Here is a 20,953-nt window from a genome sequence, read left to right as displayed (position 1 = left end):
GTCCAGCATGTTCCATTGTTATGTCTGTAGTAGGCCTATGTTGTGTTTGTTTTTATTGTTTTTCTTGTACTTTTATGTTCACACTTTGTAAAACGCATTGAGCACTGATGGAATATATTATGTAAATTAAAGTTAATAAATTATTATTGTCAGGGGCGCTGCTAGCAATTTTGGGCCCTATGAAAGAATATGATGTTGGGCCCTGTACCACACCAACCTAGCTATCCAAAATCTTTGTCTGCAATTTAATAATACTGACCAATTAAGCTCCGCTCGCTCAACCCAGAATGCCCCAATTGGCTGATGAAAATTGATGAAACATTGATTAAAATTAAGATACAATTTATACAAAACAAAACTTAACGAAGTGATCATGTCTGATCAACTCCATTCATCTTATGATGTGTCCTATCTCATGCTGTTCACTTTTCATAATCGACATAGATTGACAGATTGACAACATAGACATAAAAAAACATTATAATATTTAAACATAAATATAAAAATAAATACCTTAATGGCTGCAACAATTATAGCACAGAGAAATTTCTTGTCGGAGTGGGATATGAGTGAACGTAGTTTTACCGGTGAGCGTGAGCGGTTCATGAGTGCTTTGCTTGAGATTTTGCCGGAAATGCGGCAATCATTTTTTTATATTTGTAACTCTTTGGTAGATTATATATTTATAATACATTACTACTAGTAGGCCTACTGTTACTACTAATAAAACCGATCTCTGGGGGCCCCAAAGTGTGGGCCCTTAGAATTGTCCTAACTTCACCCTTAGAATTGCCCATTATTGTATATTATCATTAACTCTGACAATTGCATCAACATGCCAGCGCCCATGAGGGGGCGACTCGCTCCACTTAGAATGAAACAGCTTTTTTCTAGTAGGCTGTATGGATTCTTCATCTCATGTTTGTGACTATAATATTTGTCAAAACAAAAGTACTGTTTTATTTTTTTCCCCATACATTGTCTAAAACCTTACATTAATTGATTTTTTTTATCACCTAATAAACTGGAAAAGGTTTCTTGTAATTTTTTTTTTTTTTTAAGGTTTCTTTGAATGACTCGTATAATGATGTAGCCATGACATCATCACACCCTCGAACACACTCAACAAGCTTCCCAGGAACGCGCGGGTAGTTTTACGAATCAAGCCCACCCTAGGATTCTCATTTTTAATGAAAAATAGTTTGAGAAGAATTTTGCTTAACTTATATCTATTCCTGGAGTGAGCTGCTCTTCCGTGCGTATCAGTAACAGTGAGAGATTCATGAAGACAGCAAACCGATGTCCACTGATCACACTGTCAAACACACTTCTGTTCATCAACGGATGAACACCGACTTTGAAAAGTATCCTTTACCACGGTATTGCAAGAGGTGAGTTCTGATTATTGGACATTTGATACAAAGTTAAGCAAAGCTTTTACCAATACATTTTCATAACCTTTCACTGTTTAGTTTTTTAGTTTTGTTATTGTATTTATTTAATGATCCAGCTGCACATAATGTTAGATAAATGGTTGTCACCCTCTCCGAAAACTCTTGACATGTTGAATTACAAAGAAATGACATAACTCGGTTCTTTGTCACATGGTTCAGACAAATTTTATAATTTGGACAATAACATCTGCCAAACTGGAAAATGTTAAGATTGTGATGTGATTTTTGGATCTATTTTTATATTAGGACAGACTGGGGATAGGTTGTCACAGATAATTTGTCACAAATCAAGGATGAAATCTCAACTATAACATTTTGAGTCAAAGGTTCAGTTACACAAATGTCTTCCCTTTCATCTGTGGGCTTTATGTGGTCTAGAATCGGTAGCCTTTCAGCATGTTATGAATTTTTGTAAATCTATGACAAATTTGACCCAAAATATTAGACATTTTCTCAGATTTAGCCACTCATATACACTATATTGCCAAACCCCTCAGAATCATTGAATTCAGGTGCTCCAATCACTTCCATGGCCAATGGTGTATAAAATCAAGGACCTAGGCATGAAGACTGCTTCTAAAAGCATTTGTGAAAGAATGGGTCGCTCTCAGGAGTTCAGTGAATTCAAGCATGGTACCGTGATAGATTGCCACCTGTGCAATAAGTCCATTCGTGAAATTTCCTCACTACTAAATATGCAGTGGATGCAGTGGTTTAAAGCACGTCGCCACTGGACTCTAGAGCAGTGGAGACGTGTTCTCTGGAGTGACGAATCACGAGTCTGGGTTTGGCGTTGAATGGTACTTGCCTGACTGCATTGTGCCAAGTGTAAAGTTTGGTGGAGAGGGGGTTATGGTCATAGTGGAAGTTTTTTTTTTCAGGCATTGGGCTTGGCCCCTTAGTTCCAGTGAAAGGAACACTTAATGATTCAGCATACCAAGACATTTTGGACAATTTCATGCTCCCAACTTTGTGGAAACAGTTTGGGGATGGCCCCTTCCTCTTCCAACATGACTGCGCACCAGTGCACAAAGCAAGGTCCATAAAGACAGGGATGAGCGAGTTTGGTGTGGAGGAACTTGACTGGCCTGCACAGAGTCCTGACCTTGACCCGTATAGAACACCTTTGGGATGAATTAGAGCCAGGCCTTCTTGTTCTACATCAGTGCCTGACCTCACAAATGTGCTTTAGAAGAATGTTAAAAAAATTCCCTTAAACACACTCCTAAACCTTGTGGAAAGCCTTGCCAGAAGTGTTGAAGCTGTTGTAGCTGAAAAAGGGTGGGCCAACTCCATATTAAACCCTACAGATTAAGAAACGGATGTATCAGATTAAGAATGGGATCTTTTGGCAATATAGTGTATACTGTCTTCTTTGGTTTGTTCTACTTTTTAGGATTAATATCGCTCAAAATACAAAGATGAAGTTGTTGTTCTTGACTTGAATCTTAAAAGGACAAAGTATATATACAGATTTAAGTGTAAAGAAGAGAATGTAATTTATCTAACAGTAGTTAGATGCCCCTTGGCTTCTGAGATGAGTTTTTTCTTGAATCACCAAGACAACATTAGTGTGGGAGGTCTCATCAATCTCTGATTCAGCACTGTTATTGCTACGGAAAATTATAATTTTTTTAAATTTAAATACTTATGATTAAATTAGCCAATTGAAATGCAATCATTCAGGCACATTTTCATCCTTCTGTATTATTTGTCTGAAATATACATCTGTTACCCAGGTTTAAACAACCTTTTAAAAAACTCTGTAATTTGGTAAATCTCAGATGTTTCACATTTAGAATGCTTGCTGCTGCTTTTTTTTATCAAAACTATCTTTACAATTTACTAGGAGTGGCACGGTACATGGAAAAAACCGAACCGTTCGGTTCGCTTGTCTCGGCTCGGAGTGTGTTCGACGCATGGTTCGACGCATTCGCAATGTATCCTCGTGCCCGTATGTTACCTCAGACAGTGGGTGTCCTTTTTGTGCAAAATAAGAGGTGTGTGTGTGTGTGTGTGTGGACATACAGTAAAGTAAAAGTGGAGTGCTGCAGGTCACGTCACGTGTTCAAATGCAAGTGGGAGAGATAAGGAAGGCTGCTGGGAGTTGTTGGACAATGCGCCAGCGTTGTATAGCAGGCAGGGCAGATGCAGTGCGGAGAGCGGGAGCCGCACGCGCCCGTTGAGCATACACACACTGGCAGTGTTTGTTTCGCGCAGCTGAACCGCGGCTCGTGTATTGCAAATACAGACAAATATTGTCCATTCTGTCACATTTTCCGGTGTTCTCCTCCGACCCCTGTCTGTCTCATGCTTTGATTTATGATGGGTAGCATATATCTGCTGCAAATGCGACCGTGTTTCCCTCTGTCTCATACACGTATGCATATAACATGTTTTATATAAGTAGTTCACATGATAAATGTAACATTTAAATGTTAAGATATGCTTCTAGTTTTAATAATTTAAACATGCCTTTGAAGTTTGGGCAAAAACTTCTGGCAGTGTTTTGTTTTCGTGTATTTATTTATTTATTTTTTCACAGCGCTGGATGTCATATGGTGATTTTGAAACACACGGAACACTTCATGGTGAAATTTGTTAATCAGTTCAGCTGAATTAAAGCCACAGTGCATTGTTCTGATCAAAATTGACATGATTAACATGAAAAATGTTACGCCAATGTGTCGGACTCGATAGACAGCCAGTTAGGAAACAACTTGATATAAAACATTTTTAATACTGAATCCTAAATTGTGGATGATAAAGCTATATATATCATATGCTGAAGTAAATTTCTGGAGTTTTAACGATTAAAAACAACAACAACAAGAACCGTACAGAACCGAAAACCGTGACCCTAAAACCATGATACGAACCGAACCGTGGGTTTTGTGAACCGTGCCACCCCTACTATTTACATACATTTTTATGAATGTATGAACTTCTTTTCAAGTTTACACAGGTGTCCAATCAGAGCAATCACAAGTGTTGTTCATGATATGAACATGATACATTAACTTTCTTCGCCACCAGATGTCCAAATATTTTTTGTTTTCATTAAACTTTTTCATTCTGAACTAGGGCTGCACGATTTGGGGAAAATATGTTTTAATATTTAATATACATAATATTTGTATTTTATATATTATTATGACTAATAATAATTATTATGATTAATTATTATTGCTAAATAAAAATATTTAACAAAATAAGAAATAATACTATTACAATAACATTTTTATTAAAAAAATTAAAATAGAGTATTTAAGAATAAATATAACAATGTAATAATAATAATATTTATATTTGATAGAAAACTTATTTTACAAAAATACTGCTGGGTTACCTGATAATATGCAGACAGCCTATGACTAAAAAATCATTAGAAAGGTCTAAGGATTTATTGTAAAAAAATATATTATTTTTTTCTGTGATATCAATTTCTTAAAGTCTGTCTTTAATATAAAATATAAGCCTCTTATGCATCCGCTGTGGGGGAAAAAAACTCTTGTACATTGAAAAAACAACAACATATGGATTGTCATATAAATTTATTTAGAGAGAAATATAATTTTTCTTATTTGTTACCCAAAAGTTTCATTCATACTGGAAGCCAGAGGGCACCCTTGAGCAGAAACGCCACATTTACCTCAGAGAAGTAATAGTTTTCAGGAAATCCCTAATGTCAAGCTTGCGCCGTAGGCCGAATAAAAAGAAGATAGAAACGCTTTGATTAAAGATGAAGATATTAAACACATGACTGAAACAATATATGGTGTATTTGAGTTCTTCAAGCCTTCTTGAGTATTTTCATAATTATATAAAAGTATGCAGTGCTGATTGGCATAGATGTTATCACCAGTGATGGGAATAACGGCGTTACAGATAAACGGCGTTACTAACGGAATTATTTTTTTCAGTAACGAGTAATCAAACGAATTACTGTTTCTCCCGTTACAACGCCGTTAGCGTTACTGAGGGAAAAAAATGCGGCGTTAGTCGCGTTACTATAATTGAGCTCACAGAAGCGCTTTTCATCCGAACAGGCTCTCTGTCAGTCGGACCTGCAACGTGTGTGCGTGTGCGCGCGCACCAGCCATGCGTGTTGGGGGTGGGTTGGGTGGTACACATAACTGATGATGATTGGTGGGTGGAAGACAAGGTTGAAGTTGATAGGTTGAGTTCACACCTATTTTTTTTCACGGTCTATGGTTCACAGACACACACACACACACACACACACACACCTATGACGCACACGCATATGCACATTCAGCGATGGTCCAACGACTTCAAAGGTAGCTTTTCGCAAATCGCAAAAAATAAAAACCCAGGTGATAACGTGAGCTCCACTACCAAAGGAAAGTATAGTACTGATAATATTTACACAATATTTGTCTCTCACATTGTCCCACAGCAACATTACAATAGTGCACATTAATGTACAATGTTTTATAATAATAATTTATTCTATTTAGTGTCCAATTCATTCATTTAACATATCTAATATTGGGGGCATCCAAGTTATTTGACATATTTGAACATTTGGAAAGAAAAAAAAAAAGTAACGCAGTAATTACTTTCCCTGGTAATTAGTTACTTTTATAATGATGTAACTCAGTTACTAACTCAGTTACTATTTGTAAGAAGTAACTAGTAACTATAACTAATTACTTTTTTAAAGTAACGTGCACAACACTGGTTATCACTGTATATAATACTATAAAATAATGCATTGTCTGCCTCATTCTGTGATAAGAAGCCACATCAGCTCACAAACACTCGACTGATGATATGAAGTGAGTTAAAACGTGTTATTAAACGTTGTATATTGTTGGACAACACGTTATAAGCGACTCAAACTCGCAGTGCTTTCAGACAGAGCAGCGTTTACTACTGATCACAGAGCCGCGCTTCACTAACACTGTGCATATATTTATTCAATTAAAATCGCAGCCTCAAATAACTTAATTTCTTTTGAACTGAAGAAAGAAAGACATGAACATCTTGGATGAGATGGGGTAAAATATCAGGAAATTTTCATTTTGAAGTGAACTAATCCTTTAATGTTTACATCAGCTGGGCTAGACCAATCGCAGTAGACCAATCACAACAGACTGGGTCGTCTGACCAATTAGAGCAGAGTAGGCTTGCGGAAAGTAGGTATTTAGAGAGACTGATTCATCCTTCGAGTCGTTTAAGAATCATTGAAGATTGTGGTGATGTGCAATGTATATTATGAAAAAATTAAACAGTTTTTTGACCTTTGATGCATGTAAACCTTAAATTAGGAAACTTAATAGGGGCACTTTAATATGCTCTTGTTCATAAAGATTTTTAACATGGATTCTGATGGTTTTTAGGTCAGGTAGAATCTGTGATCTCTGACCCAGTATGTTTGCTGGCTTCCATGGCTGCAATACGCTGTGTTTTCTGGCAACTGGCAACCTGGAGTGTCGAAATACTATTGGGTAAACTGGCGGCTTGCGGTTTTGCACAGACCAGAACAAAAAAAGACATTCCGACACGGAACGCACATTTCAAAGTAGAATAACTGGCTGTAGCACTGTTTTTCTGAGAGACAAGTAGGTAAATTTAGCATGTTTCCTACATATCTGCAAGCATATTATATTATATTATATTTTTATGCTTTTGTAAAGTGAAAAACTTACATACAGCACCTTTAACTGCAGTTTTAAGCTAAAATGACCACTAGTGGTGGTAAACCACACAAAAAGTGTATTTCTTTTCAAACAAATTCAGCAAAAGATTATCAACTTATTTTGTGTGGTTCTTATATTACCTGGGCTCAGGGTATCGGCCAATACCGAGTACTGATCCGATACCTGGGTGTGTATCTGTATATACAGCTGTATATACAACCCCAAATCAGAAAAAGTTGGGACAGTATGGAGAAAAAAAAAAAAAAAAAGAAGTGATTTCTAAATTTACTTTGACTTGTATTTCATTGCAGACAATATGAACAAAAATTATTTCTTGTTTTGTCTGGTCAACTTCATGTCATTTGTAAATATGCATCCTTTCCTGTCATTCAGACCTGCAACACATTTAAAAAAAAGTTGGGACAGTAAAGCATTTACCACTTTGTAATGTTGCCATTCCTTTTCACAACACTTAAAAGACGTTTAGGGACTGAAGACACCAAGTGATGAAGTGTTTCAGGTGTAATTTTGTCCCATTCTTCCTGCAAACAAGTCTTAAGGTGGGCAACAGTACAGGGTCTTCGTTGTCGCATTTGGCGCTTCAAAATGCGCCACACATTCTCTATTGGAGACAGGTCGGGACTGCAGGCAGGCCAGTCAAGTACCCGTACCCTCTTCCTCCGCAGCCAGGACTTTGTAATGTGTGCAGAATGTGGTTTTGCATTGTCTTGTTGAAATATGCATGGACGTCCCTGGAAAAGATGTCTTCTTGAAGGCAGCATATTATGCTCCAAAATCTCTATGTACTTTTCAGCATTAATGGTGCCTTCACAGAAGTGCAAGTTACCTTTGCCAAGGGCACTGACACAACCCCATACCATGACAGACCCTGGCTTTTGGACTTGTTGCTGGTAACAGTCTGGATGATCCTTTTCTTCTTTGGTCCGGGGCACACGGCGTCCATTCCTCCCAAAAAATACCTGAAATACTGATTCATCTGACCACAGTACACGTTTCCACTGTGTGATGGTCCATCCCAGATGCCTCCGAGCCCAGAGAAGTCGACGGCGCTTTTGGACACTGTTAATATAGGGCTTCCTTTTGGCACAGTACAGTTTTAACTGGCATTTGTGGATGTAACTACGTATTGTGGTACTTGACAAAGGTTTGCCAAAGTAGTCCTGAGCCCATGTGGTGATATCGCTTATAGATGAATGACGATTCTTGATGCAGTGCCGCCTGAGGGATCGGAGATCACGGTTGTTCAGCTTAGGCTTGCGCCCTTGTCCTTTACGCACTGAAATTCCTCCAGATTCCTTGAATCTTTTAATTATGTTATGCACTGTTGAATGTGAAATATCCAAATGTCTTCCTATCTTTCTTTGAGGAACATTGTTTTTAAACATTTCAATAATTTTCTCACGTATTTGTTGGCAAACTGGCGATCCTCAGCCAATCTTTGCTCCTAAAGGATTAGACCTTTCTTGGATGCTGCTTTTGTACCAAATCATAATTACAATCACCTCATTCCAGAGGTTAATGGCACACTACACTCAAGCAGGACACATAAATATGAACTGCTCATTCTCAAAATGTGCTTTTACATGGTTTCTTAACCCGTTTCAAATCTGTTCATTACTAATCTGTTTTTAGAAAAGTCTGCTCGGTTGTTTTGTTCTGATATCATTGTTTTTGTTTTGTCTCAGATCGCAGACAGAGTACAATCCCTTGTTCCACTGAAGCAGTCTCTCTCTCCTTCTCTCACCCACATTTATCTTTTCAACAGTCTTCTAAGACTTTTACTATAATGTTAAATTCACTAACCCTTAATTCATTAATCCTTCACAAAGTTTAGAAATTTAACTTTTTAACTTTCAAATTGGAACATCTCCAATAAGTTATACTGTGAAATTGTTATCTTTAGTTTAGATACCTCTGTTATCCAGAACTTCTCTTTAAACTTCAAAAGCCGTCCTCTTAAAGCCATCACCATGTCTCCAAATTATCCTCTGCCATCCTAATGACCTGCAGGATTAAGACTATGATAGAGACATATTAGTTCAATATCATACAGTTTTACTGATACAAATAAATTTTGTTCTGTTCCACAAAGTTTTCAATCACAGCTGGTCTCAGCTGGCTCTTAAATGGCTCTTAGCTCTTTTCTTCAGGGTGTTTCCTGGCTCTCAATTTATGCAGTATTTGGTGAGCGGTATAGAGGGGCCAATATTAGGGCAGGGGCTGCTGTGTCCAGTGTTGACCTTGTATGAAGGTATTTTTGGTGCAAAACAACTGAACACGCGTGCGAGTGGAATTTGTATCTGTAGAGCATATCCGGGTCATTCCACGAAATCGGTGCCTTTTCAACTTAGAAAAATTAAAATATAAAATAAGTTTAATCTATGTTTTAAAAATATCCATGAAATGAAGACAGCTTAAAATGACAATAAATTCTATTGTGCCATCTCAGGCTACGAAATTTTTTATTTTATGACTATTTATCTACCTCATGTTTTGATATTTTTGTCATCCCTGTTACAGACACAAGCGTTAGTACACTCTAAAAAAAAAAAAGGTTCTATATTGCACCAAAAATGGTTCTTGGCTCGTAATCATAGGGGAACCTTTTTTAGTGCTATATAGCACCAATTTTGGTGCTTCAGTGGTTCTTCAGCGGTTCTTCAGAGGTTCTTCAGCGGTTCTTCAGAGGTTCTTCACCGGTTCTTTGACTAAGGTGCTATATAGCACCTCTGAAGAACCGCTGAAGAACCACTGAAGCACCAAAATTGGTGCTATATAGCACTAAAAAAGGTTCCCCTATGATTACGAGCCTTTTTTTTTAGAGTGTATATACAATAGTTTTAATTAGAAATATGTTATAGTTTTAACGTATTTGGGCAGTATTTTAGTCCCTCTTTTCAGTTGGATTGTTTCAAATTTTGGATAATTTTTTTCAATCTAATATTTGTCATTCAGATGGCCAAGAATTTACTAATTTTAGAGGATGATCACATGCCAATTAAGAAAAATATATATTTTTACAAGAGAGATATTAAAAGAAGGGCTTTGTTCAAAATACAATGTTGATATGTTTACAATGGAAAAACTGGGAAGGCCATTTTAAATATAATTTTTATATTTTTTATGAAATTAATGACGGTAACAGGATTGACATCATGGTAACAGGACTGACCAGAGTAACAGGGATGACAGGACACACATTCTTCAGCATACACTGCACAAATTTGTTTACATAATATTTTTTAAATTGCATTATATTTTTTGCACTTACTTGGCATAGTTGTATTAGTGAAGCACATTACATTTCAAAGATATCTAAAATGTTGACTACCATTGACTACCATAGTAGGAAAAAAATACTATGGTAGTCAATGGAGGGCGAGATCTGCTTGGTTACAAACATTCTTCCAATATCATTTGTTTTTCTGCTGCACTTAATGGCATACTACTATCATCTGAAAAAGTGCATTAAAATGCAAATATAAAATAGAATTTAAATCATCACACAAATGTTAAAACTATTTAAACAGTTAATACTTTAATTACCAATAATACTAATACCAACAATTTTAAATAAAAATTTAACTGATCCTCATACCACCCACTCTGAATAATATAGGCATTAGCTCAATAATACACGCAGGATGACATTTAAAAATGTTTGCATTTTACACAGATAAACTTAAAAAACAGTGTGGCTTAGGTGACACATGTCATGTCATCCCTGTTACCCACATGTCACAACCTGTTACTAGAAAAGTAACAGGGCTGACGGTAACAGGTTTGACAAATTCAAGCTAATTTGCTACCTGCTAGCTAACAGTCAATACCACAAAAGCACATGGTGTAAACTTTGAAGCGATATTACTTGTAGATATTGATTTCATTATGTTAAATAAATAATCATTTTAATCTATACTTTAAAAATGGTAACAGTTTTGACATTGCATGATGTCCCCACCTCAGTCAACCCTCATAAATCATCAAAAATAGAACATTATAAAAGAGAGAGAGAAAATTACTTGTGTTTTAACTGTTGGAATAATGATGAGAGATGATGTAACTTCCTGGAAGTGATGTCACTGGAATGTACAATTATTTTAAAGGGGTTTTTGGTGAGGGTAACAGGAATGACATGGAATCAAGGGACAACGATAAAATGATTTATATGTAAAAAAAAAAAAAAAAAAAAGTATACTTATGCCCAAACACTGCTTAACAATGAGAATATACTTATAGCTATATGCAAATGTGATTTTAGAATAATTTTGCCTTCAGTTTGCAAATTAAAAGTCCTGCTGAAAAAGAACAATCATATCGAGGGACATGGCAAAAACCTTACCCTTATCATCTTAGAAGCAATTTTAATTACTTAAAATAATATTTAATTGACTTTAATTTAATGTAATATTGCCACCTCGGGTTCGTTTGTTCCATTGGCCTCTCTCCCTCAATATGTCGGGGTAGAGCTGTGACTCTAAAGTCCAGGATGATCAGTAACCATCCGCTCCCGGGGTCCAGAAGGCACATCCATGGAATCTCCGCTTCTGACACCAACTGTCGTGGCAAAATTTCTACTATCGCCGCATTACTGAATAAGAGACAAAACCTTGGCCAATTGTCTTTATAAAGATTTAATTTCTTGCAAGAAATGAGTCACAGTCATACAGCCATCTTCAATGTCTGCAGAGTGCACTAACTAGACATAACAGCACTCAGCTTTTTATCAGTTTACCAAACAAAGTCACTCCACACATGACAAGAAAAGCAGCACTTGCTCAAATCCCAAGTGTGCTGTTCATTTTAACTCTGATCCCTACGTTTAGGCCATCCTGACCTCTGAGTGTAGAACGTGTTCTCTATATTCTGTATATGACCTTTAACCCAGTAAGCTGGTTCTGTATGAATATATGCAAATCAATAAACATTTCATGCGCAATGTTTAATGTGTAGCTATGATTAAATTTTCCCATAGCACCTGTTGACATCACCTGTTTCAAATCACATCATTATTTAACCATTTTACCTCATTACTAGCCCTAAATTGCTCCTGTCCCAACTTTTTTTGAAATGTGTTGCAGGTCTGAATGACAGGAAAGGATGCATATTTACAAATGACATGAAGTTGACCAGACAAAACATGAAATATTTTGTATTCATATTGTCTGCAATGAAATACAAGTCAAAGTAAATTTAGAAATCACTTCTTTTTTTTTTTTCTTTTTTTTTTCATACTGTCCCAACTTTTTCTGATTTGGGGTTGTACTACTAGACCTGTATGAATTGCTAGAATTATTTTATGGTGTGCTTCAGACTTATCCCTTAATAAAACATGAACAAATACATGATGAACTACTGTATTTATTACGGTATTTTTATTATCTGACATGCATTTGACAATAATATATTTTTTTTTCTTAAGCTAAAAATAACTTTAAATGCAGCCACAAATCTAACACCGCAAATAAAAACAAATATTTTAGTTTTACAATATAACTGTATAAAAAAACTGCAACAAATAAGTCTAGGAATATAAAAAATGATATTAATCAGAAAATAATCAATTAAGTAAAAAATAAGCAACCGTCTAGGCATAATTATTATTATTATTAATAGAGACGTATTATTATTACATAGAGATGTACCTAAATCTAGTGTAGGCTACAACAGTAGCTTAATATATTGTCAATTTATTCACTTTAAACCAAACTTTTATTTTGAAGGGTTGCCGTGAACACCTTTGAGTGTCTGTGTTCATGATATGACAGTTTTCTCAAATGAAATGGTAAATTCTCATGAAGTGACAGTTTATGCGTTCGTGTCCTCATATAGTGACACACTGCAGAGACTACAAAGACAGCGTACGAGTGTCATGTGTGTGTGTGCGCGCGCCCGCGCATCTGCGCCCGTCATCCACAGAGACGTAGAATTTCCAGGAGTAATATTTAAATAGTATTTTGCAGTTTAATATTCACAGACAGTATATATTCGGCTACAGTCTGGAGCCCTGCGCTTAGATTAACACGGAAGCGACTTAACGCAGCTGCGGGTACCGAATATTGCCTACTTGGGAGTCGGTAACTTACTACCGGTACTACAGAAATGCTGGTATCATCAATTTTTTTTCAATTTCAGCACCGACTTGGTACTGAAGTGCTCGTACTTGTGACATCCCTAGTCGCTGTTTTACTCTCTGGTTGGTCCAGTCTGAAATACTGCTAAACAGCGGACATACTGCTAACGCATTTTCATTTCTTCTTCGCTGCTCTAAAAAGGGGTTTCTTGTGGCAACACAGCACAACTTCCTGTGTTTGCAATGCATTCTGAGCAGTGAAGAAGAACCGCGCAGTGGTTAAGCAAAGCTCGCGGTCATAACTAGGTCTTGTTTAAGAAAATGGTATCGGATCGGTACATGGGTTCAAGTACTCGCCGATACCGATGCCAGAATTCTTTTGTGGTATCGGTGATATTTCCGATATTAGTATCGGAATCGGAACAACTCTAAATAAAACATTGCCAGATTAACATTCACCTGTTTCAGATAAAACTGAACAAGCTTTTAGCAGCACTCACTGGACATTTCACTTTGAAAGTGTTGCAAAACGTGCAAGAAGAAACATAATATAATTTTGCAGAAAGGTCACTACAGTCACGATTTTCCATTGACACAAGGTGTTGATCAGGGTGACGTATGTTGATTTTTTAAATAATTTTTTGAAGAATCACTTAGATCTTTCTACACAACAGCAGTTCACTTGTCAGGGTTCTTTCACTTTGGTCTGTTTATTCTTGGTTTGATGACAGAGCTCTGACACTCCTTCTGTCGTTGTGAGCATGTGGTTCAGAGTTCGCTTGGGCCTTAGCTCTTTTGTCCATTTGTGTGCAGAGCATGGTGTTCGGATCCCAGCACTGCGGTCTAGTTTGGTTTTGGTTCATGCCTGGTGTGTTTGTCTTCTATTGTGAGTGCACGGGATGAGCATTTGCATTCTTCAAGGTGATGATACACTGGGCAAATTTTTGAGCAGTTTCTTTCAAGCTTTGTTGCTTGGGCACTTTCCCATTGAGAATGGGCAACACATTTCTTTCTAGGTCCTGTGTCTCACCTGGTCGCCCGTTGATGGCAACATTACTCAAAAAGTTGCCCTGTGTATCATCACCTTAAGTGTGCTCTGTGTTGTTGTGTGAGTGTGTAGTTTCTAGTTCACTCGGGCCGCACACTCTTCTCTCCGCATGTGTGTTGTGTTCAATGTAGCACGCATTTTGTGTTTATTTCGACTGCATGCTTTCATGTTGTCATGTTCTGTGTGGACATGCGTAGTCAGTGAGAGCTCTCATTGGCTGCGCATTCTTGTCATGTTTTGTTTTGTTTTGTTTGAGCACACGACTTGTGATTGTGTCCCCTGCCATGTGCTCTTGTTTTTGCTATGTTTGGTGTAAGCACATGGCTTGTCATGTTTGTTTCTATGTGCCATGTGCTCTCCTGTCTATTGTCTAACCCCGCCCTTCTTGTTATCTGATTATTGGTTCATTTACGCCACCTGTCCTCCCTCGTTACCTGCTTTGTTTGCTCACCCTATTTATTCTCCTTGTGCTTGCTGTCCTGTACCAGAACATTATTGTATGTGCATCATGTTTACCTTGCCCTTGCCCTTGCCCTTGCCCTTGCCCTTGCCCTTGCCCTTGCCCTTGCCCTTGCCCTTGCCCTTGCCCTTGCCCTTGCCCTGCCAGTCATGTTTTCCTCATGGGGGTAGATTTTGTTTGTTTTGTTTTATTTTTGATTAACAAAATGCCATATCTGTATTCCTTAGTACTCTCCTTATCCCTTTACCCAAAACCCCTGACACTATGTGGGATAAAAGCAAGAGGAGTGCTTTCTTATAACTACATGGTTTGATTTGAAAGTGACTTCTGTGTGAGCTGTGCTTCTTTGATACAATTGTTTGAAAGTAGATAATGGACCTTTCTTTCCTCCACACAATTTTGCTAATGTGACTGCACTGTTCACTTACCACTACTCTGTTTTAAACAAGTTTGTTGTTCAAATTCAATTTTCTCTCTGTCGGAATAGGTGGAGCAATGATGACATCCAGAGGCACACATTGGCTAAGAGCCGGCGCATGGCTATGCGAAGACCGGCCTACATGTTTAACGCCCGATGCAATAGTCTGTCCTCAACTGAAGAGCGTTTCCTAGAGGCGGCCGAGTATGGAAATATCCCCGTCATCCGTAGGATGCTTGAAGAACTTCCGGAAATGAATGTCAACTGTGTGGACTACATGGGCCAGAATGCAGTGCAGCTTGCTGTTGCCAATGAACACCTGGAAGTGACAGAACTCTTGCTGAAAAAAGAGAACTTGGCAAGGATAGGTGATGCTTTGCTTTTAGCCATAAGTAAAGGATATATTCGTATTGTGGAGGCCATTTTGGGCCACCAGGCCTTTGCAGACACAACCAAACTCACTAGCAGCCCCCTCCAGACACAGACACAAGACGACTTCTTTGCCTACGACGAAGATGGCACTCTTTTTTCCCATGATATTACACCCATTATACTAGCTTCTCATTGCCAGGAATACGAGATTGTGCACATTCTGCTAAGGAAGGGTGCCCGCATTGCGCGCCCACATGACTACTTCTGCAAATGCAACAGTTGCCTTTATCACCAGAGGCATGACTCTTTTAGCCATTCACGTTCCAGAATCAATGCCTACAAAGGGCTGGCTAGCCCTGCCTACCTATCCCTGTCCAGTGAGGACCCAGTACTGACAGCTCTAGAGCTCAGCAATGAACTGGCTGTACTAGCCAACATAGAAAAAGAGTTTAAGGTAGGAATAATAGGATGTAGGAAGAAAAAATATAGATTATTTTATTAAAGGGCTCCTATTATGCTCATTTACAGGTTCATAATTTTGTTCAGTGGGTCTACTAGAATAGGTTAACATTTAGTTATTTTTCTTATAATTTCATTGTAGCAGCACCTGTTTTCACCCTCTGTCTGAACAGTCTGTTTTAGTTTCGTTTATTCAAAAGCCGCCTTCCGAAAACCCAGTCTGCTCAGTCAGCCAGCCCCCATCTGTTGTGATTAGTCTACCGTTTAGAGCATGTGTCGGAAATGTAACTCCCCTTACCATAACCGGAAAGTCCTGAGGCTTCCTGAGCTGCATTCTACCTGAGGTAAATACTACTGCAATAATCAGTTTGAGCCGAGTCCGATAATGACAGTTCCAAAGCACCTTCGCAAACACAACTCGAGCAGTACAAGTTTTATTTTATACATCTCTTACATTTCAGTTGTGATTTTATAACTGTCATTTCTCTGCATCACGGTAAAAACTGTATGTCCGTTAAAGGAACACGCCACTATTTTTCAAAATAGGCTCATTTTCCAACTCCCCTAGAGTTAAACAGCTGAGTTTTACCATTTTTGAATCCATTCAGCCAATCTCCGGGTCTGGTGGTAGCACTTTTAGCATAGCTTAGCATAGATCATTGAATCTGATTAGACGTTAGCATCTCGCTCAAAAGAATTGACCAAAGAGTTTCAATATTTTTCCTATTTAAAACTTGACTCTTCTGTAGTTAGATTGTGTGCTAAGACCAACGAAAAATGAAAAGTTGCGATTTTCTAGGCCGAAATGGCTAGGAACTGCGTAATATAATTGCGCCTGCTGCACCCATGGTACGGCAGCAAAGTTCCTTGATTATTATGCAGGGATGATAGTTCTTAGTCATATCGGCCTAGAAAATCGCAACTTTTCATTTTCCGTCTGTCTTAATACACGATGTAACTACAGAAGAGTCAAGTTTTAAATGGTAAAAATATTGAAACTCTTTGGTCATTTTTTTGAGAGATGCTAACAGTCTAATCAGATTCAATGATCTATGCTAAGCTATGCTAAAAGTGCTACCGGATTCGAAAACGGTAAAACTCAACTGTTTAACTCTCATGTTTAACATGTTTAATTTTCAAAAATAGTGGCATGTTCCTTTAACACCCTCCATTGAAATGCTTGGTTCAGGAAGCAGTTGTTAGAAAAAAGGTTGTGGTTGTACTGCTGAGGAATGATGTTAAAAATACATTTAAATAATTGATTATTCAATTGCTCTGCCTTTGGAAATCCAGGTAATTGTTTTTCCCTCGCAGTAAAAAAACTCGACATATCATAAACTCTTCCTGACCTTATAAATACCTTATGCAAATGTTTTACATGGTCATGTAGCCACGTCATGAAAATAATGGCAGGAGTACAAACAAGGCATTTAAGGTAAGGGTTGGAGCGATTTACGCGTGGACTTTGTGGTTTGTAACTTTGCAGATAGTTTACATGCACAAACAGCTATTACACACTAAAGGTATAATCCCTTTAAATAATGGAACATGGACAAATGTGATATTTCCCATCCCAAATTACTGTTTCAATAGGTTATATCATGTCATTGTCAACACAGTAAGAAGACCAGGGGCACGTTCAAAGCTCAAACCGGTGCGCAACGTTTTGCTACGGTTTCCGGTTGAACGTCATGTTTCCTGGAAACGGTGTGTAACGGTGTGCAACGGGTTTGAGATGCGTTTTTTCTCGTTTGGTGGGTGTGTCAAATATGTCAGTCCAATCAGCAGCAACATGTATATAAACCACGCGGTATTAAAGAGACAGCTCACACAATGGGTCCAAGTAAAGATGTTTACAAATGTGTCCGCTGCAGCTCGGTATACACAACAATTGAAGATATTAGAACACATGATTGTCGTAAGAGTATATATATATATATATATTGATATATTATCAATATCAGGCAGGACATACATTAGAAAATTAAGCAACTAATGGGTTTAAGAAATATGATTAAAGTTTGTATTAACTTTTAACTTATGCAGAGTGCATATGGATGTGGGTGTGCAGTATTGCCTGATAGTTAGTGAGTCTGCAGCCTTTGCCATAGAGTGGGTGGATTTGCTCTTCTTGCTTATATTATTATTGATGGTTTTGTGTGCAGCTTCAGTTTTAAACAGATGGTAAGATGGCTCTCTAGAAATAAAGAAAAAACATAACTATCATCTGCTATGACATGTGCAAAATCACATGCCAGTTGCATTCAATTTCCAAGCATTACGGATAATCATAGGTGGCAAACTCTGGCAGTGATCATATTTTTGACAAGAAACACCTTACAATATCTTTCATTACATCAATTAACTGTGTGGCGCTCAGCCATGCCAAAATCAATTTGGGGGTTGCTGCAGCATTAGAGAATAGTCCTGGGGTGTTTGATGTGGTCAGGTGGTTGCTGTTACGGGAGATTGCTTACTGTCTCAATTCAGATATCAGATTGTTAAAATCTCTCCCCCTGAGTATGAACAGTACTAATAGTGATTCTTGCCTTAGCACACCGCTAATGCTAAAGGAATAGTTCAGTAAAATTAAAAATTCTGTCATCATTTATTCAAGATATTTTAAAGGTAACCAAGCAGTTTTGGTCACCCTTGACTTCCATTGTATGGGCGGAAAACAAAACAAAAAAGTTCTTTAGGTACGGCAATTACATAATGATGGAATGGACATTTTTTTATTAAAGGGTTAGTTTAGCTAAAAATAAAAAATAGTTTGGTTTTAGTTAGTTATTTTAAGCTATAAAAACGGGGGTGTGACGCTGAGCTATGTAGTCACTGAGGTACTAATGGACATTTTTCGGGAACTTCGGGAGGAGTATGGAGCTTTAACTTTAATCTCTACATTTCTATAACTGTTTATTTCACAAAAAGTTGTTGATTAGGCGGGAGTGTGGGCGGGAACTTGACTCAGGCTTCAAGTTGCTACTGCGCAGACTCGAGACCCAAGATGTCAGCGACATATTTGAACACTGGCGGCTTCACTTGCGTTAACGGAAGACAGTGAAGGCTCGTCATCCATCTTTTTTTACAGTCTATGTTCCAAACCTGTAAGACCTTTGGATCTTCGGAACACGAATTAAGATATTTTTTGATGAAATCAGAGAGCTCTCTGAACCTTCCATAGACAGCAGTTTAGTTATCACTTTCAAGGCCCAGAAAGGTAGTAAAGATATTGTTAATATAGTCCATGTGACTACCGTGGTTCAACCTTGATTTTATATAGTGACGAGAATACTTGTTGTGTGCAAAAAAACCCCCAAAAATTACGACAACGATCAACAATTTCTTGTTTCTTGGTGTCAGTCTCCTACGCTGTTGACATAGTAAATACAGTGTAGCACTTCCAAGTTCTACGTCAGAACGCCTGCTCACCATTGGCCAATGCTGTTTATGTGAGCACCACGCTGCATGTGTGTGATGCTGACGCAGGAACTGGCCAATGGTGAGCCGCCATTCTGCCGTAGAACTCGGAAGCACTGCATTGTATTTACTACGTCAACAGCATAGGAGACTGACACAGACCTCCATGGATCGGACTTGTTTGTTCAGCACATCCCACAGATGCTCGATTGGATTGAGATCTGGGGAATTTGGAGGGCAAGTCAACACCTCAAACTTGTTGTTGTGCTCCTCAAACCATTCCTGAAAATGTTTTGCATTGTGGCAGGGCACATTATCCTGCTGAAAGAGGCCACAGCCATCGAGGAATACCATTTCCATGAAAGGGTTCCATGGTTTGCATCAATGCCTTAGGTAGGTGGTACGTGTCAAAGTAACATCCACATGGATGGCAGGACCCAAGGTTTCCCAGCAGAACATTGCCCGAAGCATCACACTGCCTCCGCCGGCTTGCCTATCCGCTTTTGGCAGTGGACAGGGGTCAGCATGGGCACCCTGACTGGTCTGCGGGTATGCATCCCCATACCCAACAAACTGTGATTCATGGTGTATTCTGACACCTTTCTATCAGAACCAGCATTAACTTCTTAAGCAATTTGAGCTACAGTAGCTCGTCTGTTTGATCGGACCACGCGCTCCAGTCTTCGCTCCCCACGAGCATCAATGAGCCTTGGCCGCCCATGACTCTGTCGACGGTGCACCACTGTTGACCACTTTTGATATATGCTGACCACTGTTGAGCGGGAACACCCCACAAGAACTACAGTTTTGGAGATGCTCTGATCCAGTTATCTAGCCATCACAATTTGGCCCTTGTCAAACTCGCTCAAATCCTTACGCTTGCCCATTTGTCCTGCTTCTAACACATCAACTTTGAGGGCAAAATTTTCACTTGCTGCCTAATATATCCCACCCACTAACAGGTGCCATGATGAAGAGATAATCAATGTTTTTCATGTTTTTTCACATTTCAACATTTTTCATAATGTTATGCCTGATCTGTGTATTTTTGTCCACATGCCATGTGCGGAGAAATATACTTGATTTTCTGTAGAAATGTACTTGAAATAAAAAATACTTTTTCTCACATTTTATTTTAAGGTGTACTTTATATTTAGGGTCAGAATGTTGAAATTTGTATCATACCTTTGTTTTTTATATTTTCAACAGATCTTTGCTAATTTTCATTCACAGAATGATTATAAGAAGCTGTCCATGCAATGTAAGGATTTTGTAGTTGGACTTCTGGATCTGTGTCGGAATACAGAGGAGGTGGAAGCCATTTTAAATGGAGACACAGAGACAGGTGGCCACTTTGACAAGGGCGGGAGACCTAATCTGGTTCGATTAAAACTGGCCATCAAATATGAGCTGAAAAAGGTGGGTTTCTCTCATAATAAACATTAATAATGCACATGTTTTCAGTAAGTGATATAGTTATTAAGTAGATTGATTCAGCCAAGTAGCCTTAAGTGTTGAAAAGGCTTCATCACTGTGGATGATAGTACAGTAATATTAAGATA

The 20,953-nt window shown here is 38.1% G+C and overlaps 1 protein-coding gene across 1 annotated transcript in view; it reads left to right on the top strand.

The window, feature by feature from the left end:
• Nucleotides 1–1,299: 1,299 nt before the first annotated feature.
• Nucleotides 1,300–20,953, top strand: part of trpc6b (transient receptor potential cation channel, subfamily C, member 6b) — a gene marked incomplete at both ends in the record, with an annotated part of 46,869 nt that continues 27,215 nt past the window's right edge. Inside the window, 3 exons of the mRNA XM_079824743.1 lie at nt 1,300–1,391; nt 15,210–15,966; nt 20,625–20,810. Of these exons, the coding sequence (XP_079680869.1) occupies nt 1,300–1,391; nt 15,210–15,966; nt 20,625–20,810 (1,035 nt within the window). The remainder of the gene's footprint in view (nt 1,392–15,209; nt 15,967–20,624; nt 20,811–20,953) is intronic.

This window comes from Gobio gobio (genome assembly GCF_949357685.1).
Source record: "Gobio gobio genome assembly, chromosome: 9".
In the NCBI taxonomy this organism is placed as follows: Eukaryota; Metazoa; Chordata; class Actinopteri; order Cypriniformes; family Gobionidae; genus Gobio; species Gobio gobio.
Note: the sequence above shows the minus strand (reverse complement) of the source record. Positions and strands in the feature narration are given on the sequence as shown.